Raw genomic sequence first — 22,575 nt, 5'->3', positions numbered from 1 at the left:
ATCATCAACCATGTGACTTGCTAAATGATGTACTTTCATTAAATGTAACCATATTGCTAAACTTAGAGGCACCTCGCTTCTCTTTTATACTCAGCTGTAACATGACGCTACTTGTATATCAAGACATCGCTTGTATATCAAGTCAAAATTTATTTTAAAAAATGTTGCTCGTCTTGCAAAACGGTCTCAAACCAAGTTACTTTCAAACCAAGGTTTTACTGTATTCATACTCCATAAAAGACAACAGACAGAAGATGTAAATGTGTTTCAGCCTTGTGGGCCTTGTTCACTACACATGCCATGTACAAAATATACTTTAGTTTATGCAGTATAGTAATCGCTGCTTTTTTTCTGTTTCTTTTATAAAAGTACAACATAAGTAAGAAATCAAGTGCAAAGTAGATTTCTAGGAGTTGCAGAAATTATTGCTACTTTATAATATGGTGTCTAATAATTTTGTCTAATAATGTAAGTATGGCTAAAGCTTTTTTGGGTCACATAAGTAGACTTATTTTCATTCTTCTGTGAATCAGAGTTAGTTGATAATGAACTATGGCCCGCTGTCAGCTGACAGAGAAGAGCTTAGCCAGACATTGGAAGGATCCCAACAATGTTGTCAGAATCCACCTGGCTGCCTGATTGGCAGCTGGCTCTGCCTTTTAGCATACAGCTGAGAGACAGACCCAGCCACTCTCAGCTTGGAGCTCCAGTGAGAGCACAGAGAGTAATGACTGACACTCACCCCTCTCCTCTCAGAGCATGTGATCACTCAGTTTTCAGTCTTAGAGCCAGTGTGGGACAGCTGCATCGTGACACCGAAGCTCTAGCATAGAGATAAGTATGAATGTTTTTTTTTTTTTTACTTATCCCATACTTCAATTTTTTTTAGCTTGTCATTAAGACTCCCATTAACATTTTGAGGTTCTTTAGTCTTTTCATTATTTCACTTATTGTCTTCTCTTTAAAAATAAAATGTATTGAGTATGGGGTTTGAGACACAGGTTCACTGCCATCTCCTTCTATAATTTGCAGCTTTGTTGATCTGTAATAAAGTGTAATGGGAAAACAAGCATTATTAAATGTCTGTTTTTTTTTTTTTTTTTTTTTCGCCATCTGTATCCCAGTGTAGTTTTTCCTTCACTTCCTATACCATAGCCAAACAGGAAGTGGGAGGAAATCCCTGCAAATTAAAGGAATTCCTTGGGGACCCCCGAGTAACCAAAACTAGTGACCCCATTGGAAGATTTCCCCTCTATTAACTTTCTGGGGACAACCCAAAATTAGGAATTTTCTTTTACTTTCAATGATAATGGTAAACAGGACAAATAGAGAGGACGAGTCTCCTTAACGGTGGCACAGACAGCAATTAATACTGACAGGGGTTCTAATCCCTCTCCACTCTATCCAAAACGGAAAAAAAAAAAGTTATGCCTTTAGTTATACTTTAACCTCTTGCCGACCAACCGCCGCAGTTATACTGAGGCAAGTTGGCTCGGCTGCGCAAATTGCCGTAGGTGTACGTCAGTTCGTGCACAATGTTCTGTGGGCATGCGCCAAATGGCCAGCGAGGGAAGCCAATCAGTGGGTTTGTCGGCTGCCCGCGATCGTTCCCCGCAGAGACAGAATGGGGATCTGCCTCTGTAAACAAGGCAGATCTCTGTTCTGACAGGGGATGACACAGGATCTTGTCGTCCTGCTATGCAGAAAGACGGATCTGTGTGTTGTCCCAGACAGCCCACCCCCCCCCACACAGTTAGAAACACACTGAGGGAACACATTTAACCCCTTGATCACCCCTGTTAATCCCTTCCCTGCCAGTGTCATTAGTACATTGTCAGTGCATATTTTTAGCACTGATCAATGTAATAATGTCACTGGTTCCCCAAAAAAAAAGTTTAAAAAATGTCAGATAGGTGTCTTACCTGTCCGCTGCAATGTCGCAGTCCCTGCTAAAAATCACTGATCACCGCCATTACTAGTAAAATAAAAAATGTCAAATCTTTCCTCTATTTTGTAGATGCTGTAATTTTTGCGCAAACCAATCAATATATGCTTATTGGATTTTTTTTTTTTTTTACCAAAAATATGTAGCAGAAACCATATTGGTCTAAATTTATGAAGAATGTCAATTTTTAAAAAAAAATTTTTACTGGGTATGTTTTATAGCAGAAGGTAAAAAAAAAATATTGTGTCTTTTTAAAAATTGTTGTTCTTTTTTTGTTTATAGTGAAAAAGAATAAAAACCGCAGAGGTGATCAAATACCACCAAAAGAAAGCCTGAAAGAGCGAGAGCACATGTCCCACTGGGGGAGATTTACTAACACTGGAGCACTCAGAATCTGGTGCAGTTGTGTATGGTAGCCAATCAGCTTCTAACTTCAACTTGTTCAATTAAGCTTTGGCAATAAAACCTGGAAGCTGATTGGTTTCTATGAAGAGTTGCACCAGATTCTGCACTCTCCAGTTTTAATAAATAACCCCCCCATGGAAGAACTATTGCTATTCCAGACCAGAAGCAGGGGTTACTATATTAGACAAGTGTTCCTATATTAATAGTTTACTATTGTTGCCCAAAGCTTCTGGGTGTATATCTGGTGACAGAAATATATCTGATCTCTTGCTGGTATCTCACATGCCCTATACCAGATAGTATGGTCTGTGACCCAGTCTGCGCTTGTAGTGGTCACCTTGCTGTAAGCTAGAAGTTGAATCGGTCTGTTTCAAGAGTTTATTTACAGCGCCTGTTGGATTAGTTAACTCCTTCCCTTTGTCTAGGATTCTAAAGCTAGCTTTAGTTCAGGGCTCAAACGCCAACATCGGCTAGAGCCAGGTCAGGCATCTGCTGGCCACTTAATAGTTGGAGGATCGGTTACATGACAAATTAGACACTACTAAGTGCAGAATAGATATGCTGACCCTGAGTTCCAGTGCCACACCACGGTTTCGGCTGGTGAAAAGCTGCGTTCCAGGCTGGTTGGACAAGAGCTCGATGGTGTGTCTGTCACGCCAGCTCTTGTCTTCAGGTCTTCATAATCATCCTCAGGGGCTCCTGTAACTGGACTTGCTGAACTGCTGCAACATTCATCTGAAGGTATCGCTATTAATAACTACTGTATATACAGTATACCCAGCTATACAGTGCATCTGGAAAGTATTTACAGCGATTCACTTTTTCCCATATATTATGTTACAGCCTTATTCCAAAATGTATTCATTATTTTCCTGAAAATTTTACAAACAATACCCCATAATAACAACAAATTTCTTTCAAATCTTTACAAAAATTAAAAACAAAATAAATCCCATATACATAAATATTCACAGCCTTTGCTCAATTCTTTGTTGAAGCACCTTTGGCACCAATTACAGCCTCAAGTCTTTTTAAGTATGATGCCACAAGCTTGGCACACCTATTTTTGGGCAGTTTCTCCTAGCGGTGCACCAAAATTTTGTCCGCCAAAAAATATTGGCTGAAAACTGTTTTCGGCCTGAGGCCAAGAGAAAAAAAAAAGGTGCCGACAATCGGACCAAAAAGGAGGCGGGGTCCACCCTGGGTGACACACATTGCGGGAATGTCATCTATCCTCCCCTCCCTCCTCCTCAGGCAGATCGCTGCATCTCCCTGTGTCAAGGAGCTGAATTGTCCAGGGGCTGCAGTAGCAACCTCCCGCCTCGTGTGATAGACAGCACACTGCTCCAATTCCAGGACATTGAATCGGTGTGACGTATCACAGGAGATGCGACATTGTTACTGCGGCAGCCCGGCCCAGGCTGCATCTGACAAGTAGGCTGTATCTAACAGCACTGGTAAGCTGAATCTGACAGGCACTGGTGAGACTGCATTTGATGGACACTGGTGAAGCTGCATTGATCTCTGGTATCATGTCTGCAGTCTCTGACCATTTCCTGTATCAGGACTCTTAGAGGTGCACCGAACGGAAATTTTCCTAATACTATTAGCGGTATGTTTAAGTTTAAGTAGGAGATTGCAGGCATGATACAAGAGATGGTTAGAGACTGAGGACATGATACAAGAGATGGTCAGAGATTGCAGACTGCATTTTTTTTTTATAGCTTTTCTTGCACCAAAAAGGTGCCAATAATGACCAATCAATTCATATTAATTGATGATATTAGAAAGTCAACTATAAAATACAATTATATACAAAAACAAATATTTTTTAAAAATTCGACTTCAGTTTGCGGCTAGGTGCATCCTGCATTTCAGTACCAAAATTTCCATTCAGTGCACCCCAAGTCCCTCCCTTTCTTCTTTGCAGGACCTCTCAAGCGCCATCAGGTTGGATGGAGAGTGTCGGTGCACAGCCATTTTCAGATCTCTCCAGAGACGTTCAATCAGTTTCAAGTCTGGGCTTTGGCTGGGCCACTCAGGGACATTCACAGAGTTGTCCTGTAGCCACTGCTTTGTTACCTTGGCTGTGTGCTTAGGGTCTTTGTCCTGTTAGAAGATGAACCTTCGCCCCAGTCTGAGGTCCAGAGCGCTCTGGAGCAGGTTATCAAGGATGTCTCTGTACATTACTGCATTCATGTTTCCCTCAATCCTGACTAGTGTCCCAGTTCCTGCCGCTGAAAAACATCCCCACAGCATGATGCTGCCACCGCAATGCTTCAATGTAGGGATGGTATTGGCCAGATGATGGGCGGTGCCTCTTTCCTCCAGCCATGACACTTGCCATTCAGGCCAGAGGGTTCAATCTTTGTTTCATCAGACCAGAGAATTTTGTTTCTCATGGTCTGAGAGTCCTTCAGGTGCCTTTTGGCAATCAGAGTAACCATTGGGTTCTTGGTCACCTCCCTGACTAAGGCCCTTCTCCACTGATCGCTATTAGGCCCACTCTAGGAAGAGTCCTGGTGGTTCCAAATTTCTTCTATTTACAGATGATTGATGCCACTGTGCTCACTTCAATGCTGAAGGAATTTTTCTGTACCCTTACCCAGATCTGTGCCTCGATACAATCCTGTCTTAGAGGTCTAGAGACAATTCCTTGGACTTCGTGGCTTGGTTTGTGCTCTGACATGCACTGTTATCTGTGGGACATTAGATAGGCTTGTGCCTTTCCAAATCATGTCCACTCAACTGAATTTACCACAGGTGGACTCCAATCAAGTTGTAGAAACATCAAGGATGATCAGTGGAAACAGGATGCACCTAAGCTCAATTTTGAGTCCCATGGCAAAGGCTGTGAATACTTATGTACATATGATTTCGTTTTATATTTGCACAGATTTCAAACAAACTTCTTTCACATTGTCATTATGGGGTATTGTTTGTAGTATTTTGAGGAAAATAATGAATTTAATCCATTTTGGAATAAGGCTGTAACATAACAAAATGTTGAAAAAGCAAAGGGCTGTGAATACTTTCTGGCGGCCCTGTATGTGTACAATTTCACTAGGGCTCTTGTTGGGTTCTTTGCTGATAATACTAGTTTGTTTATTGGATGTATGTACTTATATTAATCTTTTCTAATATAAAGCCTGTATGATATTTTTTTTCATACTGGTGTGCATCTATTGTATATGCTGGTTGCAGTAATTCCTCTGCTCCCAATCACTTTAATTAGATTACTGGTTAATTTCCCAGGAAGTGAATCCCCTCTGTTCACAGAGACCACGTTCTGGTCAGAGGAACCGCCAGTTTTATTATCAAACTCCTCCAGTTACCAAAAGCTCTGGTGCTTTTATTTACTTACAGGTCTAAACACAAAATCCCGTTTGGGGAGGGCCATTTCTCAAAAACTCACGCAAAAAAAAGGCTACATAGGGATGCATTATTCTGAGACAGTTGGGTCATACTGCCACTATTAGGAGGAAATAGACACTAGCAAACAACTACCATCATGGCTCAAGTTTTGTAAAACAAAAAAAAAAACAAAAAAAAAAAAAAAAAAGCAGTAATCACATTTTATTCCTCATTCATTAGGAGACACAAGATCCAGGCATTTGGAGACAAATGGGATTTCTAAAAGATGTCCAGCTGAGAGGTGGGCAAAAACAGGAAAAAAATGGTAACAGGCTCAAAAAACAACAATAGAAAATACAACTAAAAGGCTGCCTAAAAGGACCAAACCCCAAAGATAGCATCGGATATGGCCTAAATATCCACCTGGTAAAGCAGAGAGAACATGTGAATAGATTGCAACCTGATACACAAGCTTGAGGTCGAAGCGCCAAAAAACCGACAGACCTTGTCAAGTAAGCTTTGAAATGGGTTCACATATCAAAGCCTCCCTTGTATGTATGGGCATCCACCCACTCCTGGGTTACCAGATAATATTGATACTTCAACAGCTGAGCTTCCAATTACACAAATGCCCATCATATTCAGCACGCACCAGGAATGTCAGTCCCAAATTTATGAAGCTCTAAAGGGCTTTTGTTACCGCTCCCTAATCAGTTCTTCAGGTAATCACATATAGCAATAACCTTACGCTGTTCTTTCTCCTAGGGTTTGGGAGATTTTGGGGCCCAGGGTTTGCAACTGAACTGGCCCCTGGCTTGAGTTTGGCGTTGAAGGCCAGGGTAACGAAAGGAACTTGTCTTGACCCCAGAGGGGAAAAGAATCTTTCCAGTTTGTGGTTTAGGCTTCTTTTACTGGGGACAAATTGGTAGTTTTATCCGACGATATACGTTGGCACAATGGCATGGTTGCGCAAATGTACGTACCTGTATGTCCACTTTAAATTGCGGGCTAGTGGGCACATGCCCATGGACTCTATGTCCGCCGGTGGCCCGCGATCGTGACACGGAGAGGCAGAATGGGGAGATGCCTATGTAAACAAGGCATTTCCCTGTTCTGCCTAGCAACATGACAGGGGATCTACTGCTCCCTGTCATCGGGAGCAGTGATCTCCTCTGTCATGTCCTAGTGAGCCCATCCCCCCCCCCTACAGTTAGAACACACTGAGGGAACAGTGTTAACCCCTTGATCGAACCCTAGTGTTTAACCCCTTCCCTGCCAGTGTCATTTACACAGTAATCAGTGCCATTTTATAGCACGGATTGCTGTATAAATGTCACTCCTCCCAAAATAGTGTCAAAAGTGTCCGATGTGTGCGCTGCAATGTTGCAGTCACGATAAAAATCGCAGACTGCCGCCATTAAAAAAAAAAAAAAAAAATTAATAAAAATGCCATAAATCTATCCCCTATTTTGTAGAAGCTATAAAACTTTTGCGCAAACCAATATATGCGCTTATTGCGATTTTTTTGTACCAAAAGTATGTAGAAGAAGAATACTTATCGGCCTAAACTGAGGAAGAAATTCATTTTTTTTTATATTTTTTGGGGGATATAGCAAAAAAAAAAAAAGTTTTTTTTTTTTCAAAATTGTCGCTCTTTGTTATAGCCCAAAAAATAAAAACCCACAGAGGTGATCAAATACCACCACAAAAGAAAATCAATTTTGTTTGGGTGCAACGTCGCACGACTATGCAATTGTCAGTTAAAGCGACGCAGTGCCGTATCGCAAAAAAAATGCTCTGGTCAGGAAGGGGGTAAACGCTACCAGGTCTTTTGATATTATTACTGTATCATATAAAACCTAAACCAACACAAAAGAAAATGAGACACAGAAAAGAAAAGCAATACAAAGCATGTTGATTCTTTGCAATGTATTTTTTGTTTTTATTTTTGCATTGAATCTGAAGTTAAATCTATAAAAAGTCACATATATAACAGAAGAATTAAAGAAATGATGGGTATCAAATCAAAACCATTATATCTGTGGAACGCCATCAACTTTCATAAATATTTATTAATCATACCTACAGAATAGATTGTAATATATCAAAAAAGAAAATTCAAACTTCCACAAACAAATGGTAAACCCTCCCAAATGAATTGCACTTAAATCTGTGTTATTTTTGTTTTCTTTTAGAGCAGCTCTTTATTTCACTACAGGAGACGACATCAGTTTTAAACATGTTACAAACCTTGGATAATGAAGGGATTTTTGTTTACCCACTGTAGTTTCTTTTTCTTGTCGTGTACATTGGGACACCCCAGAGGTCAATCTCCCAACAATGCATAGGAGAAAAAGGAAAATCGTGTAACTTCCACGCCTCCTGCTGATATTACCACTGAGGATTTATACATTAGATTAAATTTAGCTATTATGAGTCCACCAAATTTAAAAACATGAAGTGAATCACATGGTTCCTGTGTGGATGATCAAGCAATTATGAAATTATTTGTGCAAGAGAAAAAAAAAAAATAAAAAACACCCTTTTAAAATGTAGTTATCGTTGTAGGTCAATAAGGCTTTCCAATACATAAAATGCATTATGTAACTTCAGTGTTTTGAGATGGTGTTTCCCCACTGATATCCCAACTGCTTAAACGGTCTCTGCCCATCTACAAATTTTTGCAAACCCCGATGGCTGGATACGGAGCAACAACGGGAGACAAAAGTGTGAGCAACAGAGAAGAGAATGCAAGGGAATTTTAGGATTTTCTAAGCCATGCTTACGTTAAGTTTCTTAATAGTGCTCCAGTCGTATCCACTTTATACAGTACAGTTTTCCACACGCTTTTAAAATCTTAACATTTTGGTTAGATTTCTCCTGTTGATCTGAGTAGGACTAAAATGTCCAGGCAATCATGCAAAACGTGATGCTTAGAATTCGCCCTCTGCACTTTTACACCACTGTTTTTAATCTGGCACATCCCCACTGTGCAAATATTTCTAATCTGGCACTTTATTCCACAAACCTCCAAAGAAAGAAGCTATCCAATTACACTGACATACAATCTAGCCTAAACTTAAAAATGTACAGCAAATTAACAATTTACATGGGGAAAAAAAATTGCATTTCTGAATCTATTCCCAAATGAGAATATAACCCCTTTCTTTAGTGCTATTTTACAGAATTTGCTAAATTAAAACATGTAAAAACAAATATTTTAGACTCTATACATACACACCTTACTCCCACATAACAAAGGGGAACAGATTAAAAAGGTGCACCATAGGTTCATCAAAACTGAAAAGATAACAGGAATATATTATCGATTACCTGTTATTTAGGCATCCAAAAACTATTTCGTAGAACATTAGGCTGGTCAGTATTGAAATCTCGGCATATGGGTTATTAAACATACAGATTTGGAGAACCAACAATATGTGTTCCACATTTCATAACAGTCATGTGCTGTATCCATATTTAGTGGATATACAACACTAGATCCTACCAACCATGTTGAAAAATGATTGGTTAAATGCTGCTCTTTCTGAAGGTGTTCAGATAAGATCAACTTAAGACAACAGAAATGCTAATAAAAAATAATAAATTACAGAATTTTAATTGCTTTTGTTGATCCCTGCCTTGAGGGGCCTGCACCATATTGCCATATACAGAGTAAGCCCCTTGTACTGAACTTGGGGGTGATATATACACATACAGCCTTGATACATTCCAAAAGATCCAGAAAGGAGTATAACCATCAAAAGGCTACTCCCAACCCAACCAGCATTATACTTTTTACCAATGTACCAAATAAATGAACTGTCTAAAAAACTGTCATCACACTCCGGTGTACAAAGATAGAAAATAAATGTACAATAAAAAGATGGGATAAATTAAAAGAGGCTTCTTCGTCTTAAACTCTTCTCCAGCTAATAAGGATGCAGCACTGTAAGCAGCCCAGAACACACCAAAGAGCTGCAACAGAAAAAAACAGAACATTAATATGATCTCCAAACAGCTAAAGCATTGACACTCTCGCATTTATATACGCTCCAGCTAAAAAGAAATAGAGTATCTCACAAAAGTGAGTACACCCCTCACATTTTTGTAAATATTTTATTATATCTTTTCATGTGACAACACTGAAGAAATGACACTTGGCTACAATGTAAAGTAGTGAGTGTACAGCTTGTATAACAGTGTAAATTTGCTGTCCCCTCAAAATAACTCAACAGAGCCATTAATATCTAAACCACTGGCAACAAATGTGAGTAACCCCTAAGTGAAAATGTCCAAATTGGGCCCAATTAGCCATTTTCCCTCCCCGGTGTCATGTGACTCGCTAGTGTTATAAGCTCTCAGGTATAACTGGGGAGCAGGTGCGTTAAATTTGGTGTTATCGCTCTCACTCTCTCATACTGGTTACTGGACGTTCAACATGCACCTCATGGCAAAGAACTCTGAGGATCTGAAAAAAAGAATTGTTGCTCTACATAAAGATGGCCTAAGCTATAAGAAGATTGCCAAGACCCTGAAACTAAGCTGCAGCACGGTGGCCAAGACCATACAGCGGTTTAACAGGCCAGGTTCCACTCAGAACAGGCCTCGCCATGGTTGACCAAAGAAGTTGAGTGCACATGCTCAGCATTATATCCAGAGGTTGTCTTTGAGATAGATGTATGCGTGCTGCCAGCATTGCTGCAGAGGTTGAAGGGGTGGGGGGGGAGGGTCAGTGCTTAGACCATACACTGCACACTGCATCAAATTGGTCTGCATGGCTGTCGTCCCAGAAGGAAGCCTCTTGTAAAGATGATGCACAAGAAAGCCTGCAAACAGTTTTCTGAAGACAAGCAGACTAAGGACATGGTTTACTGGAACCATGTCCTGTGGTCTGATGAGACCAAGATAAACTTATTTGGTTCAGATGGTGTCAAAGTGTGTGTGGCAGCAACCAGGTGAAGTGTGTCTTGCCTACAGCCAAGCATGGTGGTGGGAGTGTCATGGTCTGGGGCTGCACGAGTGCTGCCGGCACTGGGGAGCTACAGTTCATTGAGGGAACCATGAATGCAAACATGTACTGTGACATACTGAAGCAGAGCATGATCCCCCTTCCCTTCGGAGACTGGGCCACAGCGCAGTATTCCAACATGATAACGACCCCAAACACACCTCCAAGACAGCCATTGCCTTGCTAAAGAAGCTGAGAGTAAAAGGTAATGGACTGGCCAAGCATGTCTCCAAAACCAAAACCTACTGAACATCTGTGAGACATCCTCAAATGGAAGGTGGAGGAGCGCAAGGTCTCTAACATCCACCAGCTCTGTGATGTCATCATGAAGGAGTAGAAGAGGAATCCAGAGGCAACCTGTGAAGCTCTGGTGAACGCCATGCCCAAGAGGGTGAAGGCAGCGCTGGAAATAATGGCGGCCACACAAAATATTGACACTTTGGGCCCAATTTGGACATTTTCACTTAGGGGTGTACTCACTTTTGTTGCCAGCGGTTTGGACATTATTGAGTTATTTTGAGGGGACAGCAAATTTACACTGTTATACAAGATGTACACCAACTACTTTACATTGTAGCAAAGTGTCATTTCTTCAGTGTTGTCAAATGAAAAGATAATAAAATATTTACAAAAATGTGAGGGGTGTACTCACTTTTGTGTATAAAAGTATAAAAACGAGTATAAAACGAAGGATGACAAGGCAGAGACACACAAGAATTTTATTATATATGCACATTTTTCAAATAAAAAGAAAGGTTTGGAAGATTTTTCAATAACTCCCTGACTTTTGAGACATGCTCACTTCGGAATCTTTAAAAAAGGAGAAATATAGCCAAAGCTCTTGTGGCCATGCTTGTCCTGCCGGGTAACAGGGGTGCACCTAGTTCTGCACCCCTGTGACCCAGATTCAGCCGACAGCAGGCTAAAGCCAGTCTTCGGCTGATGTCACAGAGCTGGTCCAGGCTCTTCAGAAATCCCGACAATTAATGTCGGGATCCACCCACATGCCTGAGCGTGCCGCTGAGAGCCTGAACTAGCTGCTCCTGCTCCCTTCACAGTCTGGAACTCCAGTGAGTGCTGGAGGGGCAGAGAACAGAGCAGAGACTGACAGTCACCGCTCTGTGCTCAGAGTGGACCCGAGAACTGAGCGATCTTTGATTTCTTAGTTCTTGGAGTAGAGCTAGCAGGGACAGCTGCAGCATCGGATCAAAAAGTAAGAATGTGTATTTTTTTCAAATTCCACACTTTACTTTTAAAGTAGTAGTAGTAAAAAAAATAAAAACCCTTGGTCTGGCATAGATTTTAAGGGGAAAGCCCATGCCGAAAAAACGGCGTAGGGCCCCCCCCCCCAAATCCATACCAGACCCTTATCCGAGCACGCAGCCCGGCAGGTCAGGAAAGGCGGTGGGGACAAGCGAGCGTCCGCCCCCCTGAATGTACCAGGCCACATGCCCTCAACATGGGGAGAAGGTGCTTTGGGGTGCCCCAAAGCACCCCCTATGTTGACAAGGACAAGGGCCTCTTCCGTACAACCCTGGCCGTTGGTTGTCAGGGTCTGTGGGTGGGGAGCCCATCGGAATCTGGAAGCCCCCTTTAACAAGGGCCCCCCCCCAGATCCTGGCCCCCAACCTATGTGAATGAATTTGGGGTACATTGTACCCTTACCTATGCAAAAAAAAAAGAAGTCAAAAATAAAAAATGCAGTACACAAATTTTTAAAGTAATTTATTGCGGCAGCTCCGGTGTCGCTTCCGATTTCTTCTCCCTCCTCTGCTGAGGTCTTCTAGCCCGCTTCGGTTCTTCTGCCTCTGTCTGCTGTCTTCTGCCTCTGGCGGGTTTTCTCAGTCTTCGCTCTTTTGCCGGGTCTTCTGCGCTGTCTTCTCCCTCTGTTCTTCTTCCGATGTGGATTCAACGCTCTCTCACGCTCTAATGGTAGGTGCGCGGTGTGCCACTACTTATATATTGGCATAGGGCCGGGTCACCGGATGACTTTATTCGGAAGCCCCACCCCTTATGACGTCACCAACCGGGGCATGATTGGGCGGTGACGTCAATGGCACAATGCTTCCGAATGAAGTCACCCGGCGACCCCGCTACATGCCAATAGAAGTGGTGCACACCGCGCACCTACCATTAGAGCGGGAGAGAGCATTGAGTCAACATCGGAAGGAGAGCGGAGGGAGAAGACAGCGGAGAAGATCCGGCAAAAGAGCGAAAGCAGCGGAGAAGACCCACCAGAGAAGACAGCGGAAGAACCAGAGAGGGCTAGAAGACATCAGCGGAGGAGAACTGGCAGAGGCAGAAGACATCAGCGGTGGAGGGAGAAGAGCCAGAGAGGGGAGAAGAAATCAGAAGTGACGCCAGAGCCGCCTTAATAAATTACTTTAAAAACTGCGTTTTAGTTTTACTTTTTTTTTGTCACAAAAATAAAACGCAGTACATCGTACTGCGACGTCATTGGGAAGCCTTGTGCCATTATGTCATCGCCCAATCATGCCCCAGGCAGTGACGTCATAAGGGGTGGGGCTTCCGAATAAAGTCATCCGGTGACCCGCCCTACGCCAATATATAAGTAGTGGCACACCGCGCACCTACCATTAGAGCGGGAGAGCGTTGAGTCCACATCAGAAGAACAGTGGGCGAAGACAGCGGAGAAGACCCGGCAAAAGAGTGACGACTGAGATAACCCGACAGAGGCAGAAGACAGCGGACAGAGGCAGAAGAACCGGAAAGGGCTAGAAGACATCAGCAGAGGAGGAAGAACAAATCGGAAGCGACACCAGAGCTGCCGTAAAAAAATTACTTTAAAAACCTGTGTACTGCGTTTTTATTTTGACCGGGATCTGGGGGCGCCCCTTGTTAAAGGGGCTTCCAGATTCCGATAAGTCCCCGCCCGCAGACCCCGACAACCAACAGCCAGGGTTGTCGGGAAGAGCCCCTTGTCCTCATCAACATAAGGTGCATTGGGGTGGGGGGGTGCAGTGCCCCCCCACCCCCCCTATGTTGAGGGTATGTGGCCTGGTACAGTTCAGGAGGGTGGGCGCTCGCTCGCGCCCACCCACTTTGCTGACCTGGCCGGCTGCGTGCTCGGATAAGGGTATGGATTTTGAGGGGGATCCCACGCTATTTTTTTCCGGCATGGGTGGGTTCCTCTTAAAATCCATGCCAGACTGAAGAACCCGTTAAGTTTTGGAGGGGGAACCCATGCCATTTTTTAAATTTAAAGTTCTCCTTCAGGATCATCAGAACACAAGTCGCATGCCAAAGTCGGATCAGTTAAGACTGCAATCCGACTTTGATCAGACTTCAGTGACATTCAATGGGCTCAAAGTCGGGCCAAAGTAGTGAAGGGAGCATTTTCAAAGTCGGACGACTTGTGTCGGACCAGTTAAAGCGGCTCTCATAGGAAAATATTGATTTTCATGCGTCATGCGACATGAGCTCCCAATGTCGGAGAGTTGGTCGTACCAGTGTGAACCCAGCCTTAAACCCTCAGCATTTATATATTTTTTTTTTTTTTGACAAATTGATACATGATAAAATAAAAACATAACCCTGTATTAAAATTATTACCCCTGCAATTTCTCTCAGGGCTTGCTTCCTGGAATTCTAGTCTTCACAGGAAAGGGTTAACAGTGGAACAGTGCACTCTCTAACCAGTTTGTTAGCTTGGAGAAAAGAGGAGGGAAAAGCAGGGGAGGAGTGCCCTGCCATTCTAGGCTAAAGACTGTGTGTTTCTTTTGAGCATAGAAAGGCAAAGCTCTAGTCCTTGCATGCAAGGTTGGCGCCATAGAATGTTGCAAGAAAAAAGGCGTCACCCAGGCTGTATGATACAGATTAAAATCTAGCCCAGATTTACACTTTTGCTTTGCAGTGCCATTCATGCTGAATAAATCTCCCAGTGCAAAAGGGTAACATACCCACGTTGTAGCATGTCACAGCACATGGGAGTGCATGGAGTTACAAAAAAAAAAAAACTGGCTGCTTTAACATGCTGAGCATCAGCACATCTGTGCAAGGACCCTTATCCAGGAAGGTGTATCCCTTCACCAGAAGCCAGAGCAGCAAAGAGAAAATAACTTGCTCCCTGGCACAAAAAAAAAAAAAAAAAAAAAAAGAAAAGGGGAACAGGCCTACAATACTTATCAAACAACCTAAATAGTCACATTAGATACTGTGAAACTATAGTTACAAAAAAACAAAACAAAAACAAAAAACAAACAAACATACTTTTATTACTGTGGAAACAATGTCAAATGATCCAACCACTAGAAGCGCAGGGGCAATTACTATTAATGGAAGCAGGGAATATCCTATGACACCAAGGACCTGTCCATAAGCCACCTGTAAAACAGAAAAAATTAATTATAACCGGAACCTTTTCCAGGAAAAGAAACAATAAGTTGCAGTGTCATCAGTAATCCCTCTCCTGTTCAAGGGAGTCTTTTACCTCCAAGCACCTCTACAATACATTCTGGTGAAAAGTTAAAAGCCTTGTTCACACCATATGTGCATAAAAAAAAAAACAAAAAAAAAAAAAAAAAAACCGATGAAAAAAAAATAAAATTTGACTTGCATAAGCTTGTTCACGCCATGTGCAGAGACATACGTATTTATTATGTAGGCTTCTGCAAGGACACCAAAAGCCACAATTGTTCTCTATGTGCCCTGTTCACACTAGGACAGTGTGGTTACATGGGTTTTTTTTTCTGCGCAGAAATTCTCTGCAAGGGTACAAAAAAATAAATAAAATCTGCATGATAGCTGTGCTGTGAACAGAGCACATAGAGGAGAACAATTGTTTTCCTTGTGCTCTTGGCAGAAAAGCACATCTCTGCATCATCAAGGCCTAACACATCAAGAATACCATCAGGACCAAAGTGATTTTAGTGATATGAAGGTCCCTGGATAACTCCAAAGAACATCAAGCACCTTTCACACAAAAGTATATGGAGATATTCTTCATAACCACCAGATTTCTGAAAGTACAGTATTAAAAAAAAAAAAAAAACTTTCCAGATATAAGTTATTGCTTTATACATTTCCTATTGCAAGTTGACTTCCCCTGATCACATAATTACTCAAAGAAAAAATTAATAGTGGGTGTATGGGACTTTTAAGGCACCAACACATGTAATAAAAACCATGTTTTATTATGACAGCATTAAAACAGATAATCAAAAGGTGGTCTAATTATCAACCAGTGAGCTATGATATAATATTGACAGCATTTTATGTACAGCTATGAGAGAAAATATGCAACACTAGATACTCAGTCTATTTGTTTTAATTTCTGTCATAAAAACATAGTTTTATTATGTTGTAATGACAAAATGTATTTATTACCTAGATGTGTTTGTGCTTAAAAGCCCCATGCTAATATATATAGTACATATATACATAGATAGTACATATAATGTGAGTACACCCCTCACATTTTTGTAAATATTTTATTCTATCTTTTCATGTGACAGCACTGAAGAAATTACCTTTGCTACAATGTAAAGTAGTGAGTGTACAGCTTATATAACAGTGTAAATTTGCTGTCCCCTCAAAATAACTCAACACACAGCCATTAATGTCTAAACCGTCTAGGTACACCCCTAAGTGAAAATGTCCAAATTTAGCCCAAAATTGTCAATATTTTGTGTGGCCACCATTATTTTCCAGCACTGCCTTAACCCTCTTGGGCATGGTGTTCACCAGAGCTTCACAGGTTTCCACTGGAGTCCTCTTCCACTCTTCCATGACGACATCACGGAGCTGGTGGATGTTAGAGATCTTGTGCTCCTCCACCTTCCATTAAGGATGCCCCAGAGATGCGATAGGGTTAAGATCTGAGACATGCTTGGCCAGTCAATCACCTTTACCCTCAGCTTCTTTAGCAAAGCAGTGGTCATCTTGGAGGTGTTTGGGGTCGTCATCTTGGAATACTGTCCTGTGGCCCCGTCTCCGAAGGGAGAGGATCATGCTCTGCTTCAGTATGTCACAGTACATGTTGGTATTTATGGTTCCCTCAATGAACTGTAGCTCCCCAGTGCCAGCAAACACTCATGCAGCCCCAGACCATGACACTCCCACCACCATGCTTGACTGTAGGCAAGACACACTTGTCTTTGTACTCCACACCTGGTTGCCGCCACACACGCTTGACACCATCTGAACCAAATAAATTTATCTTGGTCTCATCAGACCACAGGATATGGTTCCAGTAAAAAGAGCAAATTTACACGGTTATGCAAGCTGTACACTCACTACTTTACATTGTAGCAAAGTGTCATTTCTTCAGTGATAATTTAGTGGGTTGTTTTGTACATAGTTCAGATTCCATGATATGGCTAAATTAGCATTGGCTGTGTTGCGTGCAGTTCCACACCGTCGTCTGTAGGTGTCGTTGTCACCACAGGGCAGTGATGGAAGGGCAACAGGCTAAGGTGTATTGAGTGTCCTTTTTCCCCAGAACCAGCCCAGTGGGAGTGGTTCACCGCTGTGCATTCTGGGAAAGGATACTTAAGGGGCAGACGCCATTTTGTTCTCTCTCTCTTACCTCCTGGCCTAAGGTATGTGACAACTTCTTTTCTGTCTCAGGGCCCTGCTGGCCCAAGGCTATTGACTACAAGTAGGCCCAGAAAACTATCTGGGGCATACTGGTTCAGAGGTGATCTTGTGCTGTCTGTCCTGCGGGAAGAAGCCGTGCAATTGAAAGATCCGGGGAAGGACTCATCTCAGAGAGGGCAGAGCAAAAGGCTGGTATCTCAAGAGGAGCCTGGTGACTCAATTGGAGGATGCATTCTAACCAATCTACCTCACAGTACTGCCGAATGGCTTAAAGTAATTATTGGTACTGTGTTGCTGTGTTCATTACCAATACTAAATCCTGTGGCAGAGGATCGTCCAACTAATACTAAATCCTGTGGCAGAGGATCGTCCAACTAATACTAAATCCTGTGGCAGAGGATCGTCCAACTAATACTAAATCCTGTGGCAGAGGATCGTCCAACTAATACTAAATGCTGTGGCAGAGGATCGTCCAACTAATACTAAATCCTGTGGCAGAGGATCGTCCAACTAATACTAAATGCTGTGGCAGAGGATCGTCCAACTAATACTAAATGCTGTGGCAGAGGATCGTCCAACTAATACTAAATGCTGTGGCAGAGGATCGTCCAACTAATACTAAATCCTGTGGCAGAGGATCGTCCAACTAATACTAAATGCTGTGGCAGAGGATCGTCCAACTAATACTAAATCCTGTGGCAGAGGATTATTGTTCCTATCAAGTCTGTGGCAGAGACTTTTGTCCATGCATCATTCTGGCTGCTAGGTCAGTGAGAGAGGCCTATCTGGGTGAGCAAGATCCGTTGACTGAAGGAGTACTTGTCTATGGGATCTAAAAGTTCCTCAGTGATCTGCACAAGGTATCTGAACTTTCCCTTAAACCCTCCATCCCTCTACTGCTCAAGTTGTTTAATAGAAAGCATTGGAAAAAGAACTAAATGACTTGTGCATATATAGGTGGGCGCGAGGCCCAGTATAGACTCTAAAGTTTCGGGTATGGTGAACTATGTGAGGGGTGACGGCAAAGACCAAAAATAATAATCAGCAGCTCCTTCGGGGGTAAGTGCTACATTATATATATATCTATATCTATATCTATCTATCTATATCTATCTATATCTCATTTATCTGCGTATAACTCGCACCCCAAGTTTAGGAGGGAATTTTAAGGAAAACAACTTTTAGGAGTAAAGTTTAGGGAAGAAAAACTTACATTAAAATGTCCATCAATGCAGCATTATCGGTGTCAGTGCAGCCTTGCTCCAGTGTCTATTGCAGCCTTGCTCCAGTGTCTATTGCAGCCTTGTCAGTGCAGCCTTGTGTGATCGCCGCGATCCCTGCCGACATACACAGCCGTGTGTAAATTCAAATATGGCGCCGAGACAGCAGGGACTCGGCGGAGCCGAGATACACATACCCGAGAGTCCTTGGCTTTTCTCTGCGCTGCTTACAGTCCCGCCCAGTCCAGCCATTGGACCTGTGTGATGTCCATCATAGGGCGGGATTGGGCGGGACTGTAAGCGGCGCTGAGAAAAGCAGAGGACTCCCGGGTAGGTGTATCTCGGCTCCGCCGAGGCCCTGCAGTCTCGGCGCCATATTTGAATTTACACACGGCTGTGTATGTCAGCGGCAAGCGCCGCGATCGCTCCGATAACACAAAAATACGATAGATAGATATATATATATATATATATATACACACACACACATACACACACACATCTTAACCAGGATGTTGGCACCACTTGCGATCTCAAGTCTTGCCAAAGCCAGGCAAGGGGTGTCCAGACAGGGCACAGGCCCTGGATGAAGTGATAATACCACTAACAGGAATGCTCGTCAGTCATTCTCCCTCTGCTCCGTTCCAGCCGATCCAACTGTTAGCTCTCCTACTTACTGCAACATATTCCCTCTCCACTTCAATCTATCTGCTCTCCTTCCCAGGTCACTCCACCCTCATTCCAGCTAAGTTACTTCCATTTAGTCCCAGCTTATTTTGCCTCTGCTTCATTCCACCTCCCTCTGTCTACACATCCCTCCAGGTACAATCATGTAACAAGTCAGACGCTCCCACACCAATCCTCCTGCCGCTCTCCTACCATCATGTGTAAAGCCTGGACTTAAATTTCTGACCGTTACTGACTTGCAGATCATCTGTAAATCTACATTATTCTGTACAGTTTGTGACTATTCAATCTTTTCTAGCACAATGTCGTTGCTTTAAAAAAACAACATGAGATTAGCAGAAAAAAAGTCACTCTAAAATTTCAAATTCAAATAGTGCATACATGCACACTTGCAAAACGTTACACCTTGTGTCTCTTTCAAAAGGTCTTCCAGCTGCTGTGCAGGCACACTGCAGCACCTGGGACCCTCTATGCCTCAGTGGTGCAAGCTTCCCAGCCAAGTTCATAGGCATTTCACACCACCTGTCATTATGCTCCAACACTTGCATAAGGGGCTGCACAAAACTCATCAGACTCCTACCCTGTGTTCTCCCTTTTCATTTGTGGAAACCTCCAATTTTTTACAACAGGTAACAAATGGCTTAAAAACAAGACAGAGAGATGATTGGGTGGGGATAGAATTGCACTAATATACTACCAGTACCTGGCAAAGAACTACCCGTTAAAAAGAATAAAAATCACACACACATCAGATGGTAGCATCTTTTCAACACCTCCCACGAATGCTAATGAACAAACTAGGCATGAAGACATATGGATAATATGAAATGGGAGTAAGGATCCATTCACTTTTGTACGACTTGTCATGTGACTTTGGACATCAAAAGCAGCAGCCCACTGTTTACAATGGCATTGTTCAAATTTGTGCGACTCAAAGCTGCAGAGACTTTGAAAAGGTGACTGCACTAATTTGATCCAGAGAGAGTAAAGTAGGATCAACGTTGCACTGAAAAGAGTGCGATTTTGGAGTCACACTAGTGTGAATAAATAAATGCACATATCTTATGCACACCAAGGATCCCCAAATGTTGTTCAAAAGGTTTTTATTGCAGAAAGATCACATCACAAGAGCAAGTTCAGCGTTTTGGAGCCTCGCAGGACCCCTTCATCAGGCATGTGACGTGTGAATGGAGCATAAGGCAAATGAACACTGGTATGCAAGTATACACAATTATAATTTCAGTGTGTTTGAATAAAAAGAAGATGCTTTTTTGTTTTAAGCATTAATATGTTCAGGCCATCAGCTGATATCTAAAGCCCCTTTCACACTGGGGCGGGGTCGGCGGTAAAGCGCCACTATTGTTAGCGGCGCTTTACCGTTGGTATTCGGCCGCTAGCAGGGCAGTTTTACCCCACTAGCGGCCGAGAAAGGGTTAAAAACCACCGCAAAGCAGAGGCGCTTTGCCGGCGGTATAGCCGCGCTGTCCCGTTGATTTCAATGGGCAGGAGCGGTGTATATACCGCTCCTTCCCCGCTCCGAAGATGCTGCTAGCAGGACTTTTTGTCCCGTCCTGCTAGCGCACTGCTCCAGTGTGAAAGCCCTCGGGGCTTTCACACTGGAGAGACAGCAGCGTTTTTTTCAGGTCGATTTGCAGGCGCTATTTTTAGCGCAATAGCGCCTGCAAACCGCCCCAGTGTGAAAGGGGCCTAAAAGGCAACATTCTGTAAAATATAATCCCCTTTTATTTCGGGAGAAAAAAAGGAGGTAAGTCGGGAGCTAGTACAGTAATAAATACAAACACTTTTTTTAAAAGCATAACTGGAAATCCCTACTTGCACTTTAGGCAAGTCTCCTGATAGTTCAAGTGCATTATTTTTAGCATTCCCGTTAATATTTAATGATGCCAATACATTTTTGTTAATGAACAGGTCACTTACATCTCCACCAAGTACCCTAGCAAGTAGGAAAATGGTCAGTGATCCAAATATCCAAATTGTGATAATCCAGGACACTACCTGGGAAAAAAAACAAAAAAAAAAGTCAGCAGGAAACAATATTAATGGAGGATTTCTGTTAAATTTGACATTTCAACAAATTTATTAATATATATAAACATGTGGAAATTTAACTTCTATAGGTCAAATATTACTCCTTTACACCATACATTTACAGAGGCCGCCTCTCTCTCCAATGCACTACTGGAAGTTCAACCCTACAAAAGACACTAGGTAAAACACTGTCTAATGGCCCGTACACACAATCCAAATATCGTACAACAGATCGTACAACTTTTTTCGATCAATAGTCGCAAGTAGAAATTGAATAGTTAACTAAAGTCAAGGAAATTCTTGTACGACAGCAGGAAAAAAAAAAAAAAAAAAATATATATATATATATATATATATATATATATATATATATATATATATATATATATATATATATATATATATATATATATATATATATATATATATATATATATATATATATCGAAATTGATGTCATGTGTTGTGATGTATTTGTATTGTATTTTCGGACGACGACTATACTGACTTAACGAAAATTGTATGACATGGTATCATACGAGGAGAATTTTCGTGCTTCTCCGATCAAATAATATCAGATGAACTGTCGTGATCGGCTCTCGAAAGTAGTGTGCACACGATCAGAAAATAGTATGATTCTTCCTCGAAAGACAGTTTTCGTACGCTATTCGGACCTTAAAGCTTGGTATCTGAATAGCGCCAAGCACAGAGTGTCTGGGGCTGAGTTTGCTCAGACACCAAACACAGCATTGGGAGGTGGGGAAGAAGCATTCACATTTGCTCCATACCTGTAAATTCTGACCTCCAGGATATACTAGTTGTCTGGCTGTCTCTGTGATACTTTGAGGACAATCACCATGAACAAGAATGGAAATCAGGAAAGTCAGAGAGAGATCAAACTTCCTAAAGCTGACCAGCAGGCTGAATAATAAAAAAAAAAAAAAAGGAAGAAGAAGTGGTGTGGCCAATTGCTGCTCAGGCACTTTGCATTGAGTAAAACAAAGATTTTAGGGCAACCATAGCTAAAGCGATTTTCTTTACTGCAACCACTGACTGTTGATGGGGGAATCCATCCCACAGAGCCATGGTGTTCTCCCAGCAGTGATTACTGCGAGGAGCTATATTGGCCACTAGCAAAAATTGCATGTGAAATCTGACAGGCTGGTTGTATCCAAGTTGAACGATCGATCAACTTGGGTACATTCAGCCTGCCCATACATGGTCCTAATCTCAGTCGGTCCCTGCTGGGCCAAAATTCAAAATGACTATGGCCATCTTTACACATGTGGCTTGTGGCCTGAAGATGCAAAAGATATCGGGCATACTGTTACACCTGCTCGTTTTTC

General features: G+C 42.3%; 1 protein-coding gene across 1 annotated transcript in view; it reads right to left on the bottom strand.

The window, feature by feature from the left end:
• Positions 1-7,622: 7,622 nt before the first annotated feature.
• The window catches only part of YIPF4 (Yip1 domain family member 4), a 45,252-nt gene continuing 30,299 nt past the window's right edge, over positions 7,623-22,575 (bottom strand). Inside the window, exons 4-6 of the mRNA XM_073627737.1 lie at positions 21,119-21,196; positions 14,946-15,059; positions 7,623-9,682 (exon numbers count right to left, since the gene is read on the bottom strand). Coding sequence (XP_073483838.1) covers positions 9,545-9,682; positions 14,946-15,059; positions 21,119-21,196 — 330 coding nt within the window. The 3' untranslated portion in view covers positions 7,623-9,544. The remainder of the gene's footprint in view (positions 9,683-14,945; positions 15,060-21,118; positions 21,197-22,575) is intronic.

Source organism: Aquarana catesbeiana, linkage group LG04, assembly GCF_042186555.1.
Source record: "Aquarana catesbeiana isolate 2022-GZ linkage group LG04, ASM4218655v1, whole genome shotgun sequence".
Taxonomy (NCBI): domain Eukaryota; kingdom Metazoa; phylum Chordata; class Amphibia; order Anura; family Ranidae; genus Aquarana; species Aquarana catesbeiana.
Note: the sequence above shows the minus strand (reverse complement) of the source record. Positions and strands in the feature narration are given on the sequence as shown.